The sequence below is a fragment of the Pholis gunnellus genome (assembly GCF_910591455.1).
Source record: "Pholis gunnellus genome assembly, chromosome: 5".
Taxonomy (NCBI): domain Eukaryota; kingdom Metazoa; phylum Chordata; class Actinopteri; order Perciformes; family Pholidae; genus Pholis; species Pholis gunnellus.
This window is the reverse complement of record NC_136531.1, coordinates 26,581,641-26,606,779: the sequence shown is the minus strand read 5'-3', so window position 1 is coordinate 26,606,779 and position 25,139 is coordinate 26,581,641. Positions and strand designations below refer to the sequence as shown.

At 41.5% G+C, this 25,139-nt stretch overlaps 1 protein-coding gene across 1 annotated transcript in view; it reads left to right on the top strand.

Moving 5' to 3' along the window:
• sorcs1 (sortilin-related VPS10 domain containing receptor 1) overlaps positions 1 to 20,825 on the top strand; it is a gene marked incomplete at both ends in the record, with an annotated part of 145,986 nt that extends 125,161 nt beyond the window's left edge. The window contains 13 exons of the mRNA XM_079158687.1: positions 1,586 to 1,703; positions 4,678 to 4,811; positions 6,104 to 6,217; positions 7,258 to 7,429; positions 8,792 to 8,978; positions 9,567 to 9,700; positions 11,361 to 11,484; positions 12,149 to 12,261; positions 14,025 to 14,159; positions 16,972 to 17,071; positions 18,002 to 18,107; positions 18,680 to 18,837; positions 20,764 to 20,825. Coding sequence (XP_079014813.1) covers positions 1,586 to 1,703; positions 4,678 to 4,811; positions 6,104 to 6,217; positions 7,258 to 7,429; positions 8,792 to 8,978; positions 9,567 to 9,700; positions 11,361 to 11,484; positions 12,149 to 12,261; positions 14,025 to 14,159; positions 16,972 to 17,071; positions 18,002 to 18,107; positions 18,680 to 18,837; positions 20,764 to 20,825 — 1,657 coding nt within the window. The remainder of the gene's footprint in view (positions 1 to 1,585; positions 1,704 to 4,677; positions 4,812 to 6,103; positions 6,218 to 7,257; positions 7,430 to 8,791; positions 8,979 to 9,566; positions 9,701 to 11,360; positions 11,485 to 12,148; positions 12,262 to 14,024; positions 14,160 to 16,971; positions 17,072 to 18,001; positions 18,108 to 18,679; positions 18,838 to 20,763) is intronic.
• Between the last annotated feature and the right edge of the window lie 4,314 nt (positions 20,826 to 25,139).

Here is a 25,139-nt window from a genome sequence, read left to right as displayed (position 1 = left end):
CAGAAACCAGAATCATGAAGATTCCCTCTGTGTTCTTTCACATTCATCAGTAGAATAGCCCAGAGCTGGAGTGCATGCATGTGGTATGCACAGCACTACTCCCACATTGCAGCAGAGATGTAGGACTTTGGGATGTGTCACGAAAGGGTTTGCGCAGCCATTACATCAATGTTTCAAGCCACCTGCCATACATGAGAGACTGACAGTCGGCTCTGTAGTCAGCTCTACAGGAGAGTGATAGGGCGCAGCGGGAGAGACAGAGAGGAGGGAGAGAATAGGAAAATGCACGGCGATAGTCTCGACGAGAACAAAATAGAGCCGGGAGAAGCGGCCGTGTAAAGACAATGCTGGCAGGTTTGCACTGAGAACAAGTTCCTCCAGCACGGAGCCTCTCAGCTGCAGACACACCATTAGTTTTCAAAAGACCATCATGCACTGTTTTCTTATCAATTTGTACTCATTTTTACAGTAAGTGCCTGTCATGGTCGGGTGCCTCGAGAGCTAATTGACGTATTGATTGTGATAAATATGTTGGGGTATGAATGATGAGAGGGGTCAGTGCAGAAAAACACACCCACTCAATTTAGCAGGAGATGGAATATTTATCTTATTTAGTCTCATAACCTTGGATTCTGTTTGGTTTTTGACTATTGAATATGTGGATATTTATTAGGATTAAGCTTTCACAAGAAATAAGGTAACTCTTTTTAAAAACAACATATCAGTTCAAACTTGCTATACAAAAAAAAAAAAAAGGAAGATTTCAAGATGCCAGAAAGGGCATTGTATTCCAGGTTATGACTTTAAGGGGAACGCTGTCACTTTTGTATTTACATTTACTGTTAACAAATCCCATGTTAAGTCCAAAACCAACAATGTGTTCAGTTGCAGTACACTCATTGAACCATTATTTCCTTGTCAGATTGAAGGTCTGGTGGAGGGGGTAGGTGGGCTGCATCCTACAACTTCTGAGTTAAACAGGTATAAACACTTCCACCAGCGTGGTCGGCAACAAGTCATACAAATGAGTTCTTCTCTAGCATAACCCAGCCCTCGGTCCGTCTCCAGCTACCCCTCTCTGCAGCACTCACCCTGATCCCAAAGAGATGTCAATCCTTGAAAACGTTCATCTGTCTCCAACTTACGGTCTTCCTCAGCTGATTGAGTTTTTCATCTAAAAATGCTCAGTCATTTCCCAAAGCAGCTGGATTAACCCAACAGGAGTAACCTGAAGTGTGGAAAGCTTTTAAAAGACTTCATTTTCTTTTGTGAAAATTGCATGTGAAAAATATTTTTTCACCAGAGATGGTATGTGGGAGCTAATGCGCCAGACTCGCTATTCAACTCTAGTGAGTATTCATGGCTGCAGGAGTGTGTATGTGGGATCCACTTCTATAAACTACAGCGTGTGTGTTCATGGTGGTGAAGGAACGTGTCAGTCAGTACAACACTGGTGTGCTTTCTTGTAGCATTTGTTAAGAATAAGAAAAAGCTCGAATGTACCCAGCCTAATGTATATATGTTTAGTTGGTGCATATCTGCAGCATGTTTTTATATATAACAAGCGTGCATGGCTATTTTCCAGGATATTCGGCCATGTCAGTCATCGCTCGGAGTGGCAGCTGGTGAAAATCGACTTCAGGTCCATCTTCAACAGGAGGTGTACAGAGGCGGATTATCAGACGTGGCACCTGCACAACCAGGTACAGTGCATGCCAGCACAGACTTGTTTATCACTCGCCACGGTTGGTGGAGAAATGTACCCCTAAAGCTCAGATGGAGCAGAATCCTCAAGTAGATTCATCTGTTTTATAAGGCCCGTGTCAGCGAAAAGCTGTTGCCCGAGGCAACATATATAAATAAAACTATGTTTTGTGGTTGTCCATGTACGTCCATCCGTCCGTTTGTACGACCCATCTTAATGTGAATGTGATCTCAGGAAAGTTGGAGGAAACCTTTAAATTAAGTGTCCAATCCACTGAACTCTCCACTCCAGAATGTGACCTCACAAAATATGCTATTGGGAATTATTTCCCCTGGCAACAAACATATTATTTTGCTATTGTATGCAGTGGCTAGTCGAAATGTTAGGTCTGTTTCAGTGACATTTTTCTGGTTGAGCCGAACTGTTGTGTGCTGCTGTTAAAAAACGGTGTTAAAATACTGTGATCATGCTGCAGGCTGTCTGACTCAAAGCAGATCCACACTGAGGCTTCTCTCTGCAAACATCATACACAAGAACATAGGCCACAATGCAAAATGTGTAACACTTAATATTACCAGCTGCCTTATTATGCATATTAGTAGCACATTGGCTCTTTTAAATATAAAGTCTTTATGAAAGCCTTTTTCTGCATGCATACTCTACAACCACTAGGCCATTAACTACGTTTTCCCTCAATAACCTCCTAATTACTGTCTATTGATAGGAAGTAAGGACGTCAAGTGTAATAGTGTCAAAATAACTTCCTAACTCAGAACATATTCCCCATTCTAAAGTGCTCTCTTGCTCATAACTAATTCACTAGTAGTTTGACACTTACTAACCCACACAGGTTCCCTATTCACACATAGTAAAGCCATTATAGCACAACTACTGCAGTTAACACACACTATTCTTAAGTGATGGAGGTCTAATTAAATGCATAGGAAGAACAAAGTCAGCACACGTACAAATATCACCTTTATTATTGGACCACTGAAGAGATATATCTATGAACGGATGTTCTCAAGGTGAAAACCCATTTCTTAATCTTATCTCTCGACAGAGTTAGAAAGACACTATTAACACGTCTAGCTTCATGAGAAAAGACCTGTTCATATCTATTCAGTGATGTTAAGGAACAATGACTATTATTGTGGTACTACAATGTTAGAAGGCTCACACTGAGCAAAGCCAGCTGTTCTTATACTCTCATACATGTCACATACATGTCACATACATGTCACATACATGTCACATACTGGCGCTTTGTCATGCCGCTTGGTTTGAAGACAGGAAAAAACAAACAAACACGGGACTTTTAAATGGGGGACCACTGATAAACGTATTACACCTTTATTTGTGTCAGTAACGTCAGTAATTAGTCGTGTGACTCGTTATGATCATTGGTCCTGTGAGTCACCTGGTTTGTCACTTGGTGGTCACGAGAGTCGTTAGTCAGTGAAATTAAGGTCAACTGTGATCGTTTGCTAAACTCAAGTGGTTGTGTTGCTTAAACCGTACCTTCTGTGAAAATGTATTTTTATTTTGAAAGGACACTATTCATCTAACAAGAGTATATTAACACGATATTTAACACGGTTCTTTGTGCGTCAATCTCCGATACCAAGGGGTAGTGACCCAACAGCAGTAGTTGAGGAGCTGGGAGTGAGTGTGTTGAGCATGGGAGTTGTTGAAGGTTCTGTATTGTCCACATAGAATCCTGACACTGAAAATGAAATAGTGCTCGAGGTAACATAAAGGGATTGATTTCAGACACGGTCTATGTGTCTAATGTCAGCAGTCTTAGCGTATAAATGCACTTCTATTAAAAATCCTTAAAGAGCATTAAAGTGTGGACTTAATGTTTATTATTCCAAAATAACATGTCGATCCCTTCATGGAAAATGAAATCATCTAAAGTCTGCCCTGCCTCTTAAGGTTGGGTTGATCCAGGCGTTAGATTGAGCTGGACATCCAGGCTGCAGCCTCAGGGTAATGTGTGATCACTGGCTGCTTTATCCTGGCAGCATAGTGAGTGGACTAAAACCTGGACGTTTCTCGGTTCCCAGAGCATTTATGCAGATTTTGCAGCCTTGCCTGCTGATGCTCTGAGTGAACCGACTCTTAGCCCCCTGCATACATTAAGCCTGCCCCAAAACCCCTCAACCTGGCTGGGCCTGAAGCTGAGCCAGCGAGCCTTTATTCATGGCCCCGTTCTGTAATTGGCTGAGACACCCATATGCTCAGAGCAGGCTAATGATCAAAACATATAGCATGGAAGATGAGAAGAGTCCAAGCCAATTACAGGCGGAACCTGCCTATATGTAGAGGTACTGCAGGTCCTGAAGGCTGCATGAATAAACTAAACACCACCTGAAAACAGAGGACATTGCTTGCGTTTATTAAAGACCACTGGGTAAGTTGAGGACATTTGCAGGAGCTGGTAGTCTATCCGCGGATACGGCCAGGTCTTTTAAGCATCTCACTACTGACACCTAATGCACAAAGACAGAATGTTCTGGCCATGAAAACAGAGCAGTAGTGTAGCATGGAGGATGCAGTGAAACAGTCTAGTCTCATCTTCTCATCTTGTTTGTAAACCAGCTGATTTTATATTCACTTCGTACGCATAGATTTAAGGTTAAAAATGGATTGGGTGCTGGCAGCGTTTGCATCTGAAGCTCCTTCTTATTCGTTCATCTCAATGTCACCCAAAAAAAAAAATTCTCTAAAAAAGAACTCAAGCGGCACAATCTCCAGAGTGACACGCGCGACGCAGGAACAGTTGTTGAGTTTAGAACACCACACAGCACCAGGCCGCAAATACTCACTGAACGGGAATGCAAGGCAACGGTGCTTTTCACACGCATGCTTGGTTGCATCGTGTGAATTATTAATAGTGGCAAGTTACAAAAGCAGCTCATTTTTGAAACTCTCTCCTTCTGGTTTCGCTCCTGAAATCGGGCTCACAGGGTGAGCCGTGCCTCATGGGGGTGAAAAGAATCTACCAGAAGCTGAAGCCCACGTCCAGGTGCGTTATGGGAAAGACGTACTTTGTGTCAATGACGTCGGGCCCCTGTGATTGTACAGAGGCTGACTTTGAATGGTGAGTATACTTGAATTTTTTTCCATTCCGTATTCAGTTTTTTTTTTTTTTTTTAATCAGTTTTATGACCGCCACACAGTGATGGTTCTCTGGCACAATAGAACTCTAAGCTGTGCAGAGAAGACTGTGACCAGTTACCTAATAATATAGCGTCATGTTTTGACATTCATTTACATGCAGAAAAGCTTTTACTTTATGCTAGTATGTATTCATTTAATAAGATAAAATTTAGTTGATGGTTTAATGGTTTTTAATGTGCACTGCCATTGTTGTGGAACTGCAACTTTGAGTGGCGTTCAATTGTACTTTTACAGTAGTAAGTCGTAAATCTGATCTGTAAGAAATGCTAAATCTGAGAAGTGTATTGATAAAAAAAACCTAATTCACACACTTAATATAGATTATCTAAGCTTACGTCTCTCTCTATACAAATCCTACTGTGAGCCCTGTGAGCAGTTACAGCCGTTATTCCTCACGCACATTGACACCTACAGAGAGAACAGTGTAATGAATACACAAGTCTGTTTATTCATTACCAGAAACTGGTCATTGATTTAACCTGAATACAAATGATAATTCACAGATGATTTGGTAGCTGCAGCCACTGACTCTTTCTTTTACACGTGCAGTTACAGAATACATTCTTTAACCCGCTTTCTTTGAGTCATCAGCAGTATTAATGTTGCTTTTTTTCTTACTTTGGACCCAAATCTGCAGGTCTCTCGAGTAAGGCAGCTCTTGGAATAAGCACCATAAAAACTATAAATCACCAAGCCTAATCGCTTTCATTAACAATCACAACACTTGTGCATCTGTGTGCATGTCGCACTAATTTGGGCAATTTGTCCCTATCATTTTGGGGACACAGCGCTGCTCTGCCTGCTGTAATTTGTAGGACAAAACAACTTGTGAGCTGTGTTTCGAAAGCACCTTTATAGATGCACAAAATAGTCGCTGTAACGTCTGTGAAGTCGATAATAAAATGACATTAATGAATGTCTTTTTCCCCCACAATGCTGTATCAGAATAACAATATCCAATATGTCTGAGATACAAAGCGGCGGATCTTTTTCAGCTTGGAATATCTTTTATTATCTTTTGATTGATTTGTCTGTCAGAATTATTGGTCATTTTAAAAGTACGTGCTACACTCGAAACAGTGTTTCTCATTTTAGAATTGACTTTTCCAAAGAGCTTCAGGAATGTTTGGCATCTGTCTTGTCTTTCAGTGCTTCCTCCGTGCTTTCTGATTGGATAACTTTTTCTGTTTTGGTCTGCTCTGATCATTACAGTGATTATGGCTACGAGAGACGAACCAACGGCAAGTGCACCCCCGCCTTTTGGTTCCATCCATCAACGATGTCCAGGAGTTGCACCACAGGGATGACTTTCCTTAACAGCACCGGGTAAGCACAAGACGAGTGCAGACTACAATCAGCACACATATTCTCCATAGTGACTCACAGGCATTGGGTCAAATGGACGGTGCAATTGATTTGAATAGCTCTGGGTACATTCATTAGTTTCTTCAACAACAACAAGGACAGGCTGAAGATCATGTCACATCACCACAGTAGATCACATCACTACCATGGTTTAAGTAGTGCTTGTTAGGCATGTTTGAAAAAGCTCTGAATGAAAGAGTATGTATCCTGTTCAGTGTAAGAATGTGCAAAGTTTGCACATTCTCTCTGACAAAACAAACTCACCTCAAAGTCAATGTTCAGGAGCTTTTGGTCATTTGAATTTTTCAGCCAACATGGTGAAGAAGTCTTTAAAGTGCTCAGAAAGAATGTGGTGTTTGAACATCTACAGTACATTAAAACTCCACCTGCTAATGAAACCCATGAACGCCCCAGAGCGCTTCATCGCAACAGAATTCATTTGAAAATTCTTGGTTCATTTTAGTCAGGCTGGTCTCATTCAGCATTCATAGCAGTACCTACGGAAAAGATAATGCGTTGTAATTCATAGATAGCCCACAAAATGATTTCGTTTTTCATCAGCGAGAAAGTCTAAGGACAGCTGAAGCACGCACAGGGTGGGAGGGACGGGAGGAGGATGGGTCAAACAAACAGCTGTTTGTTCCCCGGATGAAGCGAAAACGTTGATTTGTTCGTCACGTAACTTTTATGCTTCAGTAGTCATTTCAACCCAAATAAGGATCTTTTTCTCAGTCTAAGTAGTTTTGTTGCCTGAACGAAACTGAGTTTCCTGTGAAGACGGAAGTTTATTTTGAAAAAAGACTGAATGTATGAATGTAGTGAGCTTAAATTGACACGTGTTGCATAAGACATCATAAGACATCATAAGACATCACCTGAGACACAATATAGAAATCTTCGCCATAACGTCAACACTGTAACCTCTGCACATTCTGTTGATAATATTTTAAACTCAAATTCAGCATTGCACCTAAAAGCTTCCTGTGTTTTTCCTCCTCCAGCTACAGGAAAGTGGTCTCTAACAACTGTACAGCTGGAGTCAGTGTGGAGTACACAGCCAGGAGGCAGCAGTGTCCTCTTCAAGCACCCAAAGGTCTCCACCTGGTCACCAGCGAGGGAACGCTGACAGCCACACTGGGCACCAACGTCACCTTCCTGGTCTTTCTGGAGGAGGTACGCCGCTTTCTGTTCTTGTCTAAAGTTCTCATGACGACCAAGTAAATGTTATTATATTCACAGTGGAAACATGAGTTTACAGTCTGAATTATCAGTATTTTCTACATGAACCAACATTACGCAGTTTAAGTAAATATTTGAGAATGCAGTATTCTCTATTATTAGACCGTCTCATCCAAGTGACACATTCTAACACCAGAGGCACTTTAGAAATGTTCATATAATGTTGCCTTTTGATAACCTCTTTTGTGCTCGGTGTTTTATGGGTAATGCATTTTTAAATGTAAAACTGAGCTGATAAATATGTGCTCTTCTTGCACCACCGACCATGGATGTATTAAGAGAGCTGGATACGGGGCCACCACTCACTCTTGCTGCTGATATGTCCCAGGGGCCACTCGTAGTATGGCAAAGAATCTCCTGTGGCCCATAGAGGCTATTATGAAAGAGAGGTCTTTAACACATGGACAGGACAGCTCCATCTATGAACCGTCGTCTCTCTTTGAATTCTATTATTATTTTAATTCATGAAAGGTTTTATATTTGTGAAGCGTTTCCATAATACCTGCGACTTTTTTAAAAGGAGTATCACAATGAGACTGTCAAATTGGTCAAAGTACAGAAATGAAATCCTAAAACATGATGCAAGTAAAGAATGAGAGAAAGAAAACATCATTAAATATGTCAGACTAAGATTCTTTACGTCCTGTATACATTATGAATCCCACTATGCTGAAGCCATGACCTCGCCCGATTGGTAAAGGTTTGGTCTCAGAATATTAGAGTAAGCCAATGAGAGGCAGAGGAGGGTGAGTCAAGCCTTCGCCATAGTACGAAGAAAATATTCCGTCCTGGTCACAGAATGTATTGCTTCTGCTCAGAAGGATCTACACATCTCCAAGCTTATTAGCTAAGATATGTCGTGAGATTGCAAATTCATTTAGTAAATCATCAGTTTGAAACTAGCTAGTCGTACTGAGAACCTTTACACGTATACAGCTGTCAAGAAGTGGATTTACAAGAAGGAGGTTCAACCCAATTATAAGGACGCACTCTGGCTCACAGGGAGCAGGAATTCAGCAGTATAGCTAGAAACATCCGTCGTACTTAAGATACAGTAAAATATAGTAACATGAATGAAAGGTTTTTGACTGTAAACACCAGTTTTGACCGATCTGTCTAAAGTGCGATACAGTATAACAAGCAGGACTACAGTGATGATGAGCAGGACCACAGTGAAAGGACAACGTGCTCCGTGTTAGTAGAGTGCAACACAACGAGTTACTCGGAACCTGAGTGACTCTGTGGGCGAGAAAAGGCCAAACCTGCAGATTCCCTGAAAGTGTTTGTCCCGTGCAGGGCGACGGGGCGCGGACAAGCATCACGCTGGACTTCGGAGACGGCCACGCTCTGACCTACTCCAATGTGAGCTCCATTGAGGACGGGATCAAACACATCTACAAAGCTGTGGGGATCTACCGGGTGACTGCCACCGGGGAGAACAGCCTCGGCTCAGAGACTGTCATGCTCTACCTGCACGTAACATGTGAGATACCGAGGAGTTTTGGATTTGTATTATAAATGTGCATATGTAGTTATTTAGATAGGAGAATCTGCTGTGGCTCTTTCTGCCTTCAACTTATTTTTTTATCACATCCAGTAGAATTGCGACTGTCAGCTCGTACACGGTGTACAGCATTCTGTGCTTTATCTCTTCACAGAACATGCTCCCCTCCCATACCCACACAAACAAGTGAGATAGAACAAATCCCATTACACTTCCACTCCAGTCAGCTTATGCTTCACAGCCGCTGCAGACTCGTATGTAGCGGGGCTGACCACCCCCTGGTGTATTCAGGAGGTGACAGATGTAACGGAGCTGACTTATTGATCCGGGAGCGCCGTCGCCTCGTCCAATCTGTCAATCCATGTGCCAGCTGAACAAATAGAGCCACCTTAGGCTCAGGAGTGCCACGAATGAAAAATAACACACACATGGCAGCCAAGTTCAGCCTCCCCACCCAACGATAAACCCACCTTTTTATTTGAAAAATAAAAAATGAAAAGTTGTTTGTCCTTGTTTTTGTACATTGGGATGGAGTTCACTCTGTAATGTATGTGTGTGTGTGAGTAGGTCAGCTGGATTACATCCATCTCTCAGCTCCCTTTGTGGCGGTGAGGAATAAGGAGGTGAACCTGACTGCTGTTCTGTGGCCCAGCCAAGTGGGAACGGTCACCTACATCTGGTGGATCGGAAATAACACAGAGGTACTGTACACTCAAGACTTTCCGTCTTCGCTCTGAGCTTTTTCTCTTTGCCCGTTTGCAATTAAGTAGTTTGCTGACTCTTCTGCTCCAAAATGTGAGGGTCATTATTTTGTTCAGCTACTTTTGAACATCCAGGTTGCAAACACTGTGGCCTTGTTAATTGGCACCAGAGAATGCTGACGTATCAGAGACACAAAATGTAATTACTGATAGCCAGTGAAGTGTGTCCCTCATTCCTTCTTACTCTAAACTCCTCTCACTGAGGTCAGAAGCTGCCAGGCAAAGCTGTTTAATCACACACAGAGTTAAAATGTGTTAATGGGCCTTGATGGTATCTTGCCATGCAGATACTTTTGGTTTTTGAAATGTCTGCAGCCACAACAATAAAATGTAGGATGTTTGTAGAATTTATTTTCTGCTCATCAAAACAGTGAAACATTATATTTTAAAGGTGCAATGATTTGGCTATATTCTCCAAACAGATAGAAGTCACCGTTTCACCTCTACCTCTGGCTCCACCAGCTCCATTTACTTTGTTATAGAAATAATAAGAATCCAACAACAGGGCAAGAATACGCAAAAATGATCCAAGCTGAAAATATAATGGAGTTCACGATGTCCATCAGTGTGTTTACTGAGTCTGCTGTACAATGTGCAATCATCTTCATGCCAGCAGTGTGGCCATTAGAACCTGACTCTTCTCACTATTGTGACGTTATGCTCATGGCAATGGTGTTTTTCCACTGCAGCTCCCTCCACCACCTTTACCTTTTCGTTATTCGTCCGTTATGCTTTGTGCTATAATCAATAACATACAGTTTTGCATAATTTGAATATCAACATTGACTATTGTTTCATTGATTTTTTGCTGTTGCAGAAAATCAGACAGCCGTTAAGTAGAACGGCCTCCCGACTCCTGATCCTCATTATTGAGCAGAAACCTTATACAATCTCCATTTAATAAAAATGGCAATGACAATATTTCTATTTATGATTTTGTTTATTTACAGCAGAGAGCATGGTTTTATATTGGGCTCGGACCCAAAACTGCTTCTGTGGTTCCCGCTCGGTTGGGACCTTGAAACTGAGGGTTCTTGTTGGGTCAGGCCTGATATTTAGGGCTCCATCACTGCTCTTTATGTAATCAATAAACCAAAGCATTCTACTTCTAAACACTGAGAGGATTGAGACACTAAACGAACTCAGCCTCCATCTCTCTGGTACAACAGGTACGCTATATGCTGGAAGCCATGTACTGTATGCCACACTCTTACTATTTGCCTTCATAATTGTAGTTGTGTTAATGTGTTTGTTCAACACCATCAGCGGCCTTCCACAAGGACAGCCAGTTATGTCAGTTGGTAATAAAGCGCGACATTATTAGCATCTTATAGCTATTTGAGGAACAAATGGAGACGTGAGTCATGACAGGACGTCCACAGGGAACTCTCTGTGGGCCCCACACTGTGTTCAGCACAGCACAGATTACTGCCAAGCGCGCAACGTATGCTCGTGCATGTGTGAGTGTGTGCTCACGCCTCTGTATTGTGAATAACAGCAGTGTGAGACCAGCTAAGGGTCCCTCAGCCAAACCCCCAGACGCTCACGCTCTTCCTCTCCCCTACTTTCTCTACCTGTCTGTCTCTTTCTCCCCCAGCAGCCAGTAATCACCCTGGAGGGTAGTGTGGCGTGCACGTTCTCCCGGGAAGGCATCAGTACAGTCACTGTGCAGGTGTCTGCAGGGAATACTATTCTGCAGGACAGAAAAAACATCGCTGTCCACGGTGAGCCAACTCTGAGACTCCATCACTGGGATCCTCTGTACACACAAGAGAGCTCATCCCATCAGACAGATGTCACTGTCATCATTATTAAAGGATAATTCTGCTTTATAATAACCTGGGTCTCATTGTTGTTGTCCATTGTTCCGTACATATTGGTCATATTGTACTTCTCAAGTGGCACCACTTTCTAATGAGTCAGCTTTTTAGAAAGGGTTGTTCTCACGATAAAGGTTTCTTATGAGTGGCTGATGAATATTGTTTACTTGATTATACTTGTTCGCACCCAGTTTTCCTCTGCCATAAAATATTAGCACAGTAACACTTTTAGAGCTTGGCTCAGTGAAGCGCCGCCCATTTGAAATGGCTGTTATTTGTTGTAGGGATGCAGCGATGATAGAGATCGTGGAGTATGGCTAACCTGCTGGCTCGTTAACATGTCTGATGGTCGGATCTCTCATGCTTGTTGTAACGTTGGCTACGTTGTATCACTGTCACTGTGGCCATTACATGAGATCTGAAATGAAACGTTGAAAATGAGACTCAAGTTGCAATAAAGATTCAATAGATTTTGATGCACATGAGCTGAATCTCAAGGCTGAACTCTGCATCTATTGACAAGTGAAAAGTAAACTCGTCTCACACACGTTTACTGCTCTGCCTGCAGAATATTTCCGCTCTCATCTGCTTGCCTTTTCATCAAACCTGGACGACCACAACCCTGATGTTGCAGAATGGAGGCTGGATGTGAGCCGAGTCATCAAGAACTCTCTGATCCAGGTAAAGCTCTCTCAGGTCTTTTCATAGAAACCTTTGCTTTACTCTGGTAAACGCTGTCGGTGCTTGACTGGACTTCTGACGTTCTATTAGTGCAGCGTGACCTCTCTGAGGCTTTGAGACATCTTTCTGACTTTTATGATGATAAATGACAAGGCAAGAAGGAGGAGAGGTGGAAAATACAGTTCAAGAGCACGCTGATTGCAGTGGCTCACACACTCTGTGTGAGTTCAGGGCCATGTGGTAACAAGGTTGTGGATGTTGTCTACAGGAGAATAAATGTCAGTATGTGCCTAATGTGTTCTCCACTGACCTGAAAGGACGCTCAGAGCGACCTGTCAAATGTTAGACATGATTCAAACCCACGCATGCTATGTCAGCTACAGATTTTGTCTCATTAACTTTGTTTTTTTACCACATCCTCGAAACGTCGGCGCTCTTCTGATTCCTAGCAGCAAGCAATCTGGGCCTTGCATCATATTTTCACACTTTTTGATGCCGCAAAATCAAAATCGATGCCAAAAATAAACCCGGCTGTTCTGTCTTCAGTGAACATGTCTGTTTTGTTATTTGTTACTCACATCGTTTTTCCATGACATCCCCAGCCTGGAAGGCAGAACACACACACACAGTTGATAATATGATATGATACCTTACCACAGTCACAGAAAACCATGAGAGCCGGGACAAGAACCTGAGAAAAGAATGAGTTCATGACATGCTGTCTGTTTGTCCTACAGTCATAGCAGACTGAGTAGAACATCAACATGTGTGCATCAAGCTACAACGTCCAGCTGCATGATGCTGATAATAACGTGTCTGAATATGCTTGGTGTGGTGTAAATGTGCTGACATTCTAGTTCCCATACAAATTACGTTTGGAGGGGAAACTGATTTTCTCCTGGAATACAGTTGAAGTTTAAACATGAGGTTAATGTTGTAAATTCAAACAAAACTACAAGTAAAACATCACAGTCTGGCTAAACATAAGCACTTTGTTATGTCGTTTAAGTTCCAGTCATGAATTGAATGAAGTCTACGTTGACGTTGTTGAACAGTCTCCTGGTTAAAGTTGACCTCCTCCAGCCATCCAGCCATGTTCTCCTGAAGGACAAAGTCTTTGTTTGTTTTTGTACATGAATGAAAGGCTGAGAGGTTTGTATTTTATATGTTTGCATCTTGTAATACATATTGATATGTTCTTGATCACTTTGTGTTGTGTCTATTTGTCTTTTCTGTTGAGACGATAACTGAGACTTTGTGGGTTTTGAGGCACTGCTGCTAAACCAGTGATTCTCAGTGGGCTCTGGTGCTCTTTGTCAGAGGGTCTGTGACATTTTATTATTTATTTTCTTTACAAAAAGTATCATGTTTCAATGAATAGCATTTACATTTTTTTATTCGAAAATAGTTAACTGTTTTTGTTCACATCAAACAAATCTATAACTCTTCAAATGTATTTCTAATTCATGTCTCTTGTTTAATAATATAACAAAACTAAGTCTGTTTAATCTAAAATAGGCTACTTGAAATTATTCCGAGGGGCTCCTTTAAACAAAAGAAATGATTCAAAACTTTGTCTAAATAAACTTTGTCTGAAATTGGCAAAACTATAATTAAAATGAAGAACTATCTCATGTAAGAACTCCAGTACAGACAAGCATGAATCTAAGAGAGCATTCCATGGCAGACGGCAGTTGTTCATTCTCAGTGCTGGATGAATGGGTGAACTCTTCTTTTTTCCTTTCCGTCGTGTTCCCCTCCAGGCCACAGGCGTAGGAGAGGACCAGCTTCTGGTCACCATCCTCCCAGGTTTACCCACAGCAGCAGAGTTCTTTCTTCTTCCTGACAAACAGTTAACTGAGGGGAAAGCAGAGAAGAGCTCTGCTCATTTAGATCAGGTGAGACAACAACTGCTGCTCTGTCGTTCCCTTTTCCAGCCCGAGACACTATTTGTGTAGGTGGAAGGATTTCACCTTGTTATCCTCATTTTAATTCTACCATAACACTATGCACAAATGCACTTGCCTTCTCTCTGTCTTTGTGAATCATGGGTTGATCCTCTTTTCCAGCAGCAGCTTTGCCAGTAATTGCTCCCTGAAATATAATCCCAAATTTAAGTTCCTCCTTCCTCCAGCAGGTGTCAGTATCGATCTATTGAAGCATGTCCAGGTGTTTCAAAGAGTCTAATTCGAGAATACGCCTGAGGAATCTCTGCAATAGACTCATCAATAAGCCTGACAAGTATTAACAAGTTATCAGGGGGGACGGCTTTTAAACTCCCTCAAGTCACATCCTGTGGGGTGTTGGGGTGTAAGGGGGAGGGGGGGAGGCGGGCCGAAGTCCCGAGCCTAAAGAGCCAGACAAAGAAATTATCATGGCTGATTGGTTCACTAAATCACCGGCGTATCAAGATGGACCGAATTAGCTCTGAGCCTCGCTGATAGATAATGACTGATAACAACGTTGGATCTGCTTTCCGTGGGAAGAATTCCACGGGCATGTGTAGAGAGGGAAACATGGGGAGGAAATCAATCACATGTTCCTCTTCCCTCCCCGCTCACACCTTGATCGCCTGGAAAGATCCTCTCTCCTACAGGCCAGCGATACATCCTCATTCAAGGTTGGCATGTTAAAGTGTAGAGCGCGCCCTGCTTATTAGAATGTATAATAGATTTACTGACCCTGGTATAGTGGGAAAAACTAATTAGTCACAGCATAGTCTAAATTTAAACTGCTAAGAAATATAGAGGGGAGAATGTAGCACTACAGAAATTAGTCATATCTCTATTAATTGGAAAATGAGGCAGATGAGATAAATGAAGCCTCGGCAGAGGAAAAACTGGGATCTGCAGAGAGAAAATGGAGTATTTTGTTTAGCTTTATGTCTTATATATGCAGCTCCATATATTTGTTTTGAGTGCGGATGAAAACAGAGACAGAACAGTTTCATGGTATTCGAGTATCATTGAAAAAGAGGCACATTGAATGTTTAGATTGTATGAGGACTACTGCCTCTGGAGAGAGATTTATAAAAGAAAGGATCTGTGTGGGGAAATAGATTATCACTATGGGTCAGGGTAATCTGCCCGATTTATATGAACGTTAGATGTTCTCAGTCCAAAAAGTTACTTGCCAGTCTGGAAAGCAGAGATCAAGTGAGGCTTCATCCTATGCATTATGCAGCGCAGTGGAAAGGTCCCACAGACAAAGACTCTTACGTAAACAGGAAAGCACAGATGGGCTTGTTGGCAGAGGCAGAGCTGTTCTTTTTGGATTACGGGCGCTTACAAATAATGCAGTTGAATACTACCTTTATAATGTTCCGTGTTTAAAGTGCATCAGACGGGTCATTTGTGTGCTATGTGACATAATTCAGCCATTGCTGCTGAGGGTTGATGTAGAACCCCTTTACCACGTTGTCCTGTCTTTTGTCTGTTGTGCGTAATGTTGTCATGATTTGGTCATTTCTTTTCGAACTGAAAGCTGCAATAGCCGATATTTTCATTTTAACAATAGATCAAATAAATGTGTAATGTGAAAGGTGTCATATATAGGAGCAAAGCAGCAACCTCCAGGTCCGAGGTATAAAGCGATGAGATGCAGTTCCATAAATGTCCACTCGAGGCTGGCTTATTCCCCATAGACCTCTATGTTCAAATGAACAACTTTACAGCAGAAATAAACATGTTCACAATCTGTAGGCGGAGTGGATTTTTATACAACTTTCCTGTTGAATTTTATTAAAGCTTATAGTTAAGCATAATTAAGGGCATGTCCCTACCACAGCGTCGCTCAGCATTTAGTTGTACTAAAAGACACTCTAAGGAATTGGCTATTCATTTTTGCTGGAAGACACATTGTGTTTAAGACTTTTTTGAAGCATTTGCTTTTCACTAGACAAAATGAGCATCCCGATTTATATCACACTTCAAAGCAATAGTCCACCAACCAATGGGTGAAGTCATGGTGTCAACTGTGTCCACTTTTATATACACTCTATGATAGTAACACACCCACAGATAATCATCACCCAACTGCAGATAAACAAAACGACATAGCAGCTCAGGAACATAGTGGAGCATTTAGCTGCTCAGACAGCTTTCTCTTGAAGGGCTTGGTAGCAAAACGGAAACACGACTTCAAATCAAACTAACACTGCTCTGTATGTGTGGATTTGTAAATCAGCAACTTTACACATCGACTTTCCTAACTTGTTGGCCTCATCAACTAAATGAGGGGAAAATATGTCAATGTTGTGTTAGAAGCTTGTTGCGCTGGACCCAAGTCAAGCTTTCATCGGACTCACTTGTGTATCTCAGTGCAGCTTCCTCTGTTACCTTGACTTGAGCAAACAAGTTGTTTTCATGATGTGCTTCTGTTCATTTGTCCACCGTCTGTGCTTGTCAATCATTCACACCAACTGACGAGGCAGACATTTAAACTAGAACACCTTTGGAAGTGTGCTGTCAAGGGCGAGTGATATTTGGACTCAATTATTTTTCCGTCTGACATTAAAAGAATTGGATGAATCTATGTGAGATTGATCAGGACAACAAACCAATTTGCTCTGAAATGTCAGAACAGAGTTATTAAATGATGAGTTAAAACCAAAGCTCGATGAGACTGAGGTTTGATGATCTCTGCAATGACTTTACTCAATGATAACATTAAGGTTTTTTCTACAAATAACACTATTTTGTTTCTCAACAGCTCTCTGAGGTTCTGCTCAGCGCCTTAAATCAAAACCTTGTCCAGTTCACGTTGCGGCCAGGGGTCCAAGTCACCGTGTACGCAGCACACTTATCAGCAGGTAAACAAACCGAGCTGCCTGTGTATGTTTAGAGCTGCCCAGCAGGGCCTGTGTAGTTCATGTAGTAAGTGGGACAGGATATAAAGCATGCAGACTATCAGGAGACCTAAATACAGTGGTCTATGGAAGCCCATTGGGGACCATAGTCAAATGAAACTTTTACACTTGAAAAGGAAAATGTAGTTTCACAATATAATTATAATGTTCCACATGTGTTATTTGAGTACAACTTTTCATTTTCACATTCCAAATGGCCGTTCTATGACCATATTACCATGACGAGAGACATGAGTCAAACCTACATTGGACACTATTCAATCGTCAATTTTAAATTTGAAAATGAAAATGGAATAACAATGTGGCCTGGTTCTCTGTTATCCAATTTGAAAATAAAAATGAAAACAACATTTGACATTACATTTTCACAGACCTGCTCTCAAATGGATTATTGCATTATCATTAAAACATTCACTCAAACAACATATACATATGTGGATAATTAGGATGCTATTGTTGATAAAATACATTTTCATTTTTTAGTTTACATTATCATTTGAATAGAGTCCTTTATGGGCTTCCATAGTGGACAATCAGGTATATTATTCTTTTTGCTGCCCCCGTCAACTACTAACCCTGTGTCTGATTGGCTCCCACCATGTAGCTACACAGAGACATTCAGAGAGTGAGCATCGTTACAAGTATGTGTGCCTCTTCCTATTGGGGATGCTGCTACTGTCCTAAAGAGGCTTATAAGATAAAGAGTAAGAAAAGTCCATAATACTGTATTTTAAAATGATTCATCTATGATTTCAATAGGTGTAAATGATCCTGTTGACTGCTTATTGCATGGTTGAGCTGGGTGGAAATACAGGTTGTGTTGATGTGTTGCATTGCTTACATTCTGTGGCTCTTGTCTTCCTGTCTCTGCAGCGCCTCTAGTGGACACCAGCGAGAACCACAGTGGCTCTGCCATGCTAATGCTGTTATCAGTGGTGGTTTTGGGTTTAGCTGTATTTGTCATCTACAAGTTCAAGAGGTAAGGTGTTCATGAAATGTCATGTGTATATAGTCGTCACGCTGTATGTGAGGGGGAGATGGTGAAAGGTGTCATAGCGTCCTGACAGCTCAGTAAACAAAAGCTGCCTGTCAAACATCTTCAACAGGCAAAGCCAGCGCTCCTCAGTGGAGAATTGGCTTTGGGAATCCTGTGGAGATTCCTTTGTCAGGTCATTCTTTGCAAAAGAAATGTCAGTCAGCCTTCAGCTGCTATCAATAATAAGCCCTTTAAACGTGGATAGTTGACCTTTCTGAAATGTTAAATTATGTCCAAGGTGCAGTTTCAAGGGAAAAGGGCACGAAGGATCATGAAGATGTACGCAGACAATATAAATCTTCAGCTGTTCAGACCTTATCACATTTAGTACTTGTGTAAATACTTATTTTGCATGCATATGTTCTTAATCATATCATCAGAAGTTACAAACTAGTTGAGTAAATAAGACATGTTGCCTGGTTGCAGATGGCTCCTGGTTGTTGTGTCCTTGCTCTCGTTGTCTTAGTTAGGCTGCTGTCTTTATCCCTTTGTCTCACTGTAAATCTTTCCTCAAGGAAGATCCCAGGCCTCAACGTCTATGCGCAGATGCAGAACGAAAAAGAACAAGAAATGATGAGTCCAGCTAATCCGACAGAGGGCACACCCAGTTCACAGCGGGACTTGGTGCATTCTTTGGAGATTCTGGACACAGAGTTTAACTCACGGCCCATAGGTAGATATCCACTCTGGGTTGACTCTTATCGGTCACTGGCGTTTCCATTCTGTTTCCTCCATTGCTTATTTCGTACCATTGTGTTTGTTGTTTCATGAGACTCATCCTGTGCTTTTTGTTGTGTGTTTCTCAGAAGTGAAATGGTCCGGTCAAGGGGTGAACGACAGCTAAGCAAAAATGAGTATGATGATAAAAACAGCTGCTTCTCCAATGATCCCCTCAGTTCTGTCACCCTTTAATCACCTGAGAATACAGACGAGTGACAAATTCAAGGAAAGTCCAAGTTTAAGACGTTCGCTCAAAAGTCTCCCGCAGCTGTTCCGCTGGGTTGAGATCTAGTGCTGTAGAGGCATCGTACATGATTCATCGTTTTCATATTCATCAAAGCATTTAGTAAACCTGTGTGCCCTGTGTGGAAACATTAGCATTTTATTTATCTGTGTCTTCGCTGATTTATTCAGGTTCTTCCTGTAATTTGTCACACACCTGCGTTATTCTCATATAGTATTTGATTGTGATGACCTAACATGATGTTGTTACCCCAACTCATTCATGAATTTATAACAGTCTTTTTTTCAGGGGGGAGATAAACTGTGCTATATTTCTGTGGCACTATGAATATGAACATGTGGGGATTGACATTGACTGATACTGTTATTAGGACATATCCACATTCTATGTCCTGTTTCACTAAAATGAGACTTTGCACATTTTGAGAGCTAATGTTAGTTAGTGTTAGCTGGTAGATGTTGCTGTGTAACTTACATTAAAATGATTAAAAGTATCTTGATTTAAAATGTCTGAACACCTTCAAACGTTTGCATTGCAGTAAATAAACTACGGTCTGTTGTAGTTGACATAGTTGTATCAGGTAGCTTTCCATAGTCAGTGCATTAGACACGCCCTCAGTTTAGACAAACGGCCTCGAGTACCGACACAGCAGTTAAGCAATAAACTGTTGTGGACAGGGCCAGCAACAAAACAAAGACCCACCGAAAAACAATCAATATCAATTGATTGGACTGTGGCTAAGTGGAGAGCAGGGCCGTCCTTCAATCAGAGGGTCGGCGGTTCGATCTCCGGCTCCGCTAGTCGCATGTCCATGTGTCCTTGAGCAAGACACTTAACCCCATAATTGCTCCCGTAGTTGTGCCTACGGTGTATAGATACAATCTGAATTGTAAGTCGCTTTGGATACAAGCGTCTGCTAGATGACTGTAATGTAATGAGTTAAGTGTACACTACTTCCCAGCATTAAGCGGCAGACAGAAAAAGTTAGCTGACAGCGATGTAGCAGCAGATACTTCCTCTTCCACGGGACGGTCATTATTTACCGTCCGATTAGCAACGTGAGAATGTCGTTGGCATTGAGAGACAATGTCTCACTCAATAAAAAGCAACATTTTCATCACACAGACTGTTTCCTCGCAGGCAACCAAAGTCTGCTCCAACGTACTGGTCTACACAATAATCAGACTACAAACAGAAACCAGAACGCTTCCAATACCACAAACCGGCCCTGGTGCTTACAGAGAATCTGTTTGTAGAGATTAGCAGCTAACTGGTAAACATGGTGGAGCTTAAAGCAACCACAGAGCCAGATATTGTACTGTGGTTGAGACCAAAACAAAACTAAAAGGAGAATAAATGTTGGACTTACATTGACTCCAACTGAATACCATGTTGCTCCATGTTTGCTGGATGTCTAAACGGTTTGCTAACATGTTTTCCTTAAGACATATGTCAGATGTTGTGTTTTCGGCTTGTTCTGCTGCCCCCACATGGCCAAAAAACAATGAATTCATGAATGCATAGTTAAAGTTTCACCTACTGTAATGCGAGCGGCCAAACGTTCCATATTTATTCAGCTACTAGTACAAAATATCCTCTGACACCTGTTTCTTTCTCTGTCCTGTTTATCCCCAGGATGTATGAAACCTCATGTACATGTGAAATTCTCTACAGAACTCCCCACGTACATCGTCTAAACTTGGATTGGATTACCACTCCAGCTGCGTCATGGATATATTTATTTTTTTCATTTGGGACACAATGGTTTTGAGCTTTATACCTGTGCATGTTGGACCTTGCTGACACATACTGTGCTCTGTTCAAACCAGAAGAAACTGTGTACAGGTTATCATTTTTCTTTCAACATATGTGCGATAAATTCAACATTTTAGGAACCCATACAAGTCAGATACATAATTCAGAGGGAACACCAGCATGATCTAGAGACTGTAAAAAATGAAATAAGTAACACTGTTTTGGTTTTGCTTACATATCCGAGATTGGTTTGCTGTTGTATGAAGCTAACAGCAGTAGTGTATTATTTATTCTTATGAATATACTTTCATGAAGTATGTTATTGAAGTGAATTACACATTTATTTTGTAAATCATGAATGTCTATGTTATAACTTTGTGTACTTTAATAACAAGTGTCATACTAAACAGAAATGTTGTTATAAAATGTGAATAGGGTACTTCAAAGCTTTTGGTCCATTGTCTCTTGGAAAGCTGATTAATGGCACAATACACATTTTCTACTGAAACATTTCATTTTTTTCAGATTTTGATTTATTAACAAAAGTACAGGGTTTGGTTTTCTGGATAAATTGAACCTTTGCTGTTAATCTAATGCTTCTGGTACTATTCATGATACATACCAGTTTGTAAAATGTTCTGTGCTTTAGAATAAGTGACCACTCGATGCTATGATGCTACACTGCACCTTCAGGATGCAAGTGATCAAACACAAGCGTTACACTTTATCGGAATAGAGGAAGAAACAGGAGGTAACAGGAGGACTATCTCACAAAGAAAAGTATTCCAAAGTGGTTCGCAGCCACACCCCCGATCAAAGCCAATATCCCTACTGGAGGCAGAGTACAATTTATCAAAGCCCTGATTTAAGATGGCAGATGGAATGAGATACAACCACTTTGTGGGAGAATCCAAAGAGCATGACAGAGAGAGACAGAGAGAGAGGTGCTAAGAGAGATGGAAGAGTGCTTATTGGGGCCGCAACGCATTAAGAGTGTTCTATCGGACAGAATAAGAAGAGGTTGCATTCTTGAATACTTAATGTGGCCAGTCAAGCTCAAGGCTGGTTAAGGTTGGTGACACATTTAGGCTAATGTCCCGACCCGCTCTCGAGTAGCACCCATCTTCATCCCAGCTCATTATATCACACTGTAGGAGCAGGAGAACTAGAGCGCAGATGCTACCAGGCTACACAGATGGTTAGCTTGTTCGGAGGACTGTCAAGCCCCGTGGTACTGTGTGTGCGAAATGTGACAGATGTAAATGCCTGATTGATGCCTTTCAAATCTTCAGAGGCAACCTTTCCGGATTAGTTTTCCCTCTTTTTATTCTGTGGAGATGTGGAAATGCAGAGAGAGTGTGGCTTTGTCGACTATGGATGCTCTTTTCTTCAGTCGTGGCTGTACAGAAATTCTCATAATAAATATACCCACAATACAATCAGCAGAGAATGTAACTGTGGTCTATACTGAGGAGCGATGATTAGACACTTGCCTGCAACACACAGTGGCTGCTTTGCATAGCGTTGCTTCATTTGGTCCACTGAGCACTATGCCAAGTGAGGAGTAGTTTACAGCGATTTCATTTAGACGGGACGCAAGTGAATCACTTCTTACGATGTTGAGGGATATTCGGGGAGGCAGGACTGCCCAGTAATGAAACTATATGTAGGGGTCACAAGTTCAAAAAGGAATCCAGTTGACGGGGTTCATTGGTAGCTCTGTAGTGAAAATACCTGCCAAGAACATCATTATTCCGAACCCTGGGATTGCTCCTTAGATGTACTTTAAGATTGCAGTACAAAGAAATATGAGGAAATGTTTCTCACACAAAGTCACGTACATTTATGATGTAAGTGGAAGGTTGCTTACTGTACAAGATTGGACTACCAACCAGGCAATTTGGGATTTGGGCCAGAGCCTTGGGGGGACTCGATGACGCCAGGTTTACTGTGTACTGTGATAATCTATTTATTTCAATATGAGTTTATTATTACTGTGTGTACCACTCATATTCATTATCAATTTAAATGACAAGGAAGTGTGTAGGATTAGGGGGATACGTTGAAATAAATAGATTATAATATTCATATCTAAAATCAGTGTATAATCACCTGAAACTAAGAATCGTTGTGTCTTCGTAGCTTAGAATGATCCTTCATATCTAGATAGGGAGCGGGTCCTCACGTCTGCCATGTTTAACTCAGGGCCCCATCTTGTAGAGGGGCCCTGAGTTATATTCATGTATACATTTTTAGATTTTAGGATGTATTATGCTACATGGAATATGTTCAAGTTACCACCAACTAATTACTGACTACAGAGTAGGTCATTCAAGTCCTGGTTGCTTATTTAGACAACGTTCAAGTCGGGTGTGTCACGCTGAAGGATTGGATGTCATACAATTGCTGCTCTTCTGGTCTGCTGATGTGCATCAGTGCTAAGAAGTAGGATGATGGCGTATCCTGGCAGTGTGCTCACACGTAAAGATACAAACATGAGCATGTAGGTTTGAAGTCTGAATGGTCAGGTATTTCCGCTGTTTCCCTTATTCAAGCCTCTGTTGCTTGTTACTAGTGCAGTGCCCGTATGGGGTGTGGCCATTTGGGGCGTGCCCGTGTGGAACGGGTCGATTGCTTGACTCCCAGTGGTGCTGCTTGCAGTGTTCTGAAAAGCCGCTCAGTGCTTGTTGACTTCAGGAAAGTGAGGAAGAGTTCGGTTGTAAAGTTAGTAGGTCCAGCATCCAGCACTGCGGACGACATGTTTGTCCCAGTCCGCAGAGCCCCGAAGCCCCGCCCCCGCTGCTTGACAGAGCGCTATCGCTTGTTAGCTCAAAGTCTATTGATATGTCACTTTGCACCAACTTCAGCTCTGCACGTCCTTGGGCCCCCAGCGATACACCACCAAATGCAAAGTAGATCAGATGAATGCTTCTCAAGACATCCGGCAGGCACACACACTCCCACTGACACACACACACGCACACACATATTCCTTGCTTTTAAGTTATATGAAGTTGTGCAATACAGAGTAGGTGTAGAGTCTTCGAGTGGTTGTGGACAGTGCCATTGGGACACTGTAAACAGCCTGTCTCAATTTCAGAGGTTAGTATTTTTTGGATGAAGTGTGAGACATTGAAATTCAAAATGAAGCGTTTATATTTCAAAGCTGCATGCTAAGAGGATTTTGGTAACAACTCTGGCTTCCATCTTCATTTCCATTGTAGCTGTATATGTTGCATCTGCAATTGCAGGACAGACTTTGCACTCAGCTATGAAGTGATGTATCTTGTTCCAGTGCATGGTGTAAACGGGTCATTTAACATACTGGAGGTGATTTCTGAAAATCAGCAACATCAATGAAGGATTTAGGAATGTAGCAATACAATAATGATTGGATTTTCTATGATTAAGGAATTGTTTTCAAGTTTTGCAAAGTAAGGATTTAAAGTACTGAGTAGTATTTTGTTCAAATTTAGAAAAGGGGTTCTGGCACTGATTTGAACAGCTTGAGGGAGACATACAGTAGCCGGAAACCTCAGACCACAGGGAACAAAAAAAGACACTGCCCAGACCAGATCAGGGGGTCTCTCATGATAAAAGCCCCTTCTGCCTGTGGGTTTCATTGGGGGAAGTCCTGCTAACACGAGGGATCTGGGGCCTCCTGGTTAGTGAGCTGGGATGCACCTGAGAGTGAAACTGAATCGAGCTGTAGACTAGCTTTCAGCTACTCTTTTTTCCTCTCCCTCCCTCTGTCTTTCCCTCTATCTCCTCTTCCCTGCAGAATTAGCAAGATTATTATTTTTGTAGACAAATATTAATAATAATAAAAAAAGAGTTTTATTACTGTACAGCTTTTGTATAAGAACAGACGGTAAGGTGTTACAGTGTTTTTGTTTGACCTCAACTGTGCTGTGTGTAATTGTTTTATGCATTTATAATCATATTTATTAAATGGAAAGAAGTCTGTTAACTGTGTTCTCATTTTCTTACAATATTTGTAAAGAAATACTATGTATTTGAGGAAGTAATATTTAACCTATAAAGAAAAAAAAACAAGCATGTGTTGGTATTTTATTCTACACACAGAAATATATATATATATATATATATATACATACATGTATTTTGACATTTGCAAACGATACAATTTGAGCTCAAAGTTCCACTCAGGTTTATTTTTACAATCTTTCAATCGCACATTGTTAAGAATATATATTGTTCTAAAATTGGCTGTTGTATGAATCATTTTACTTTTG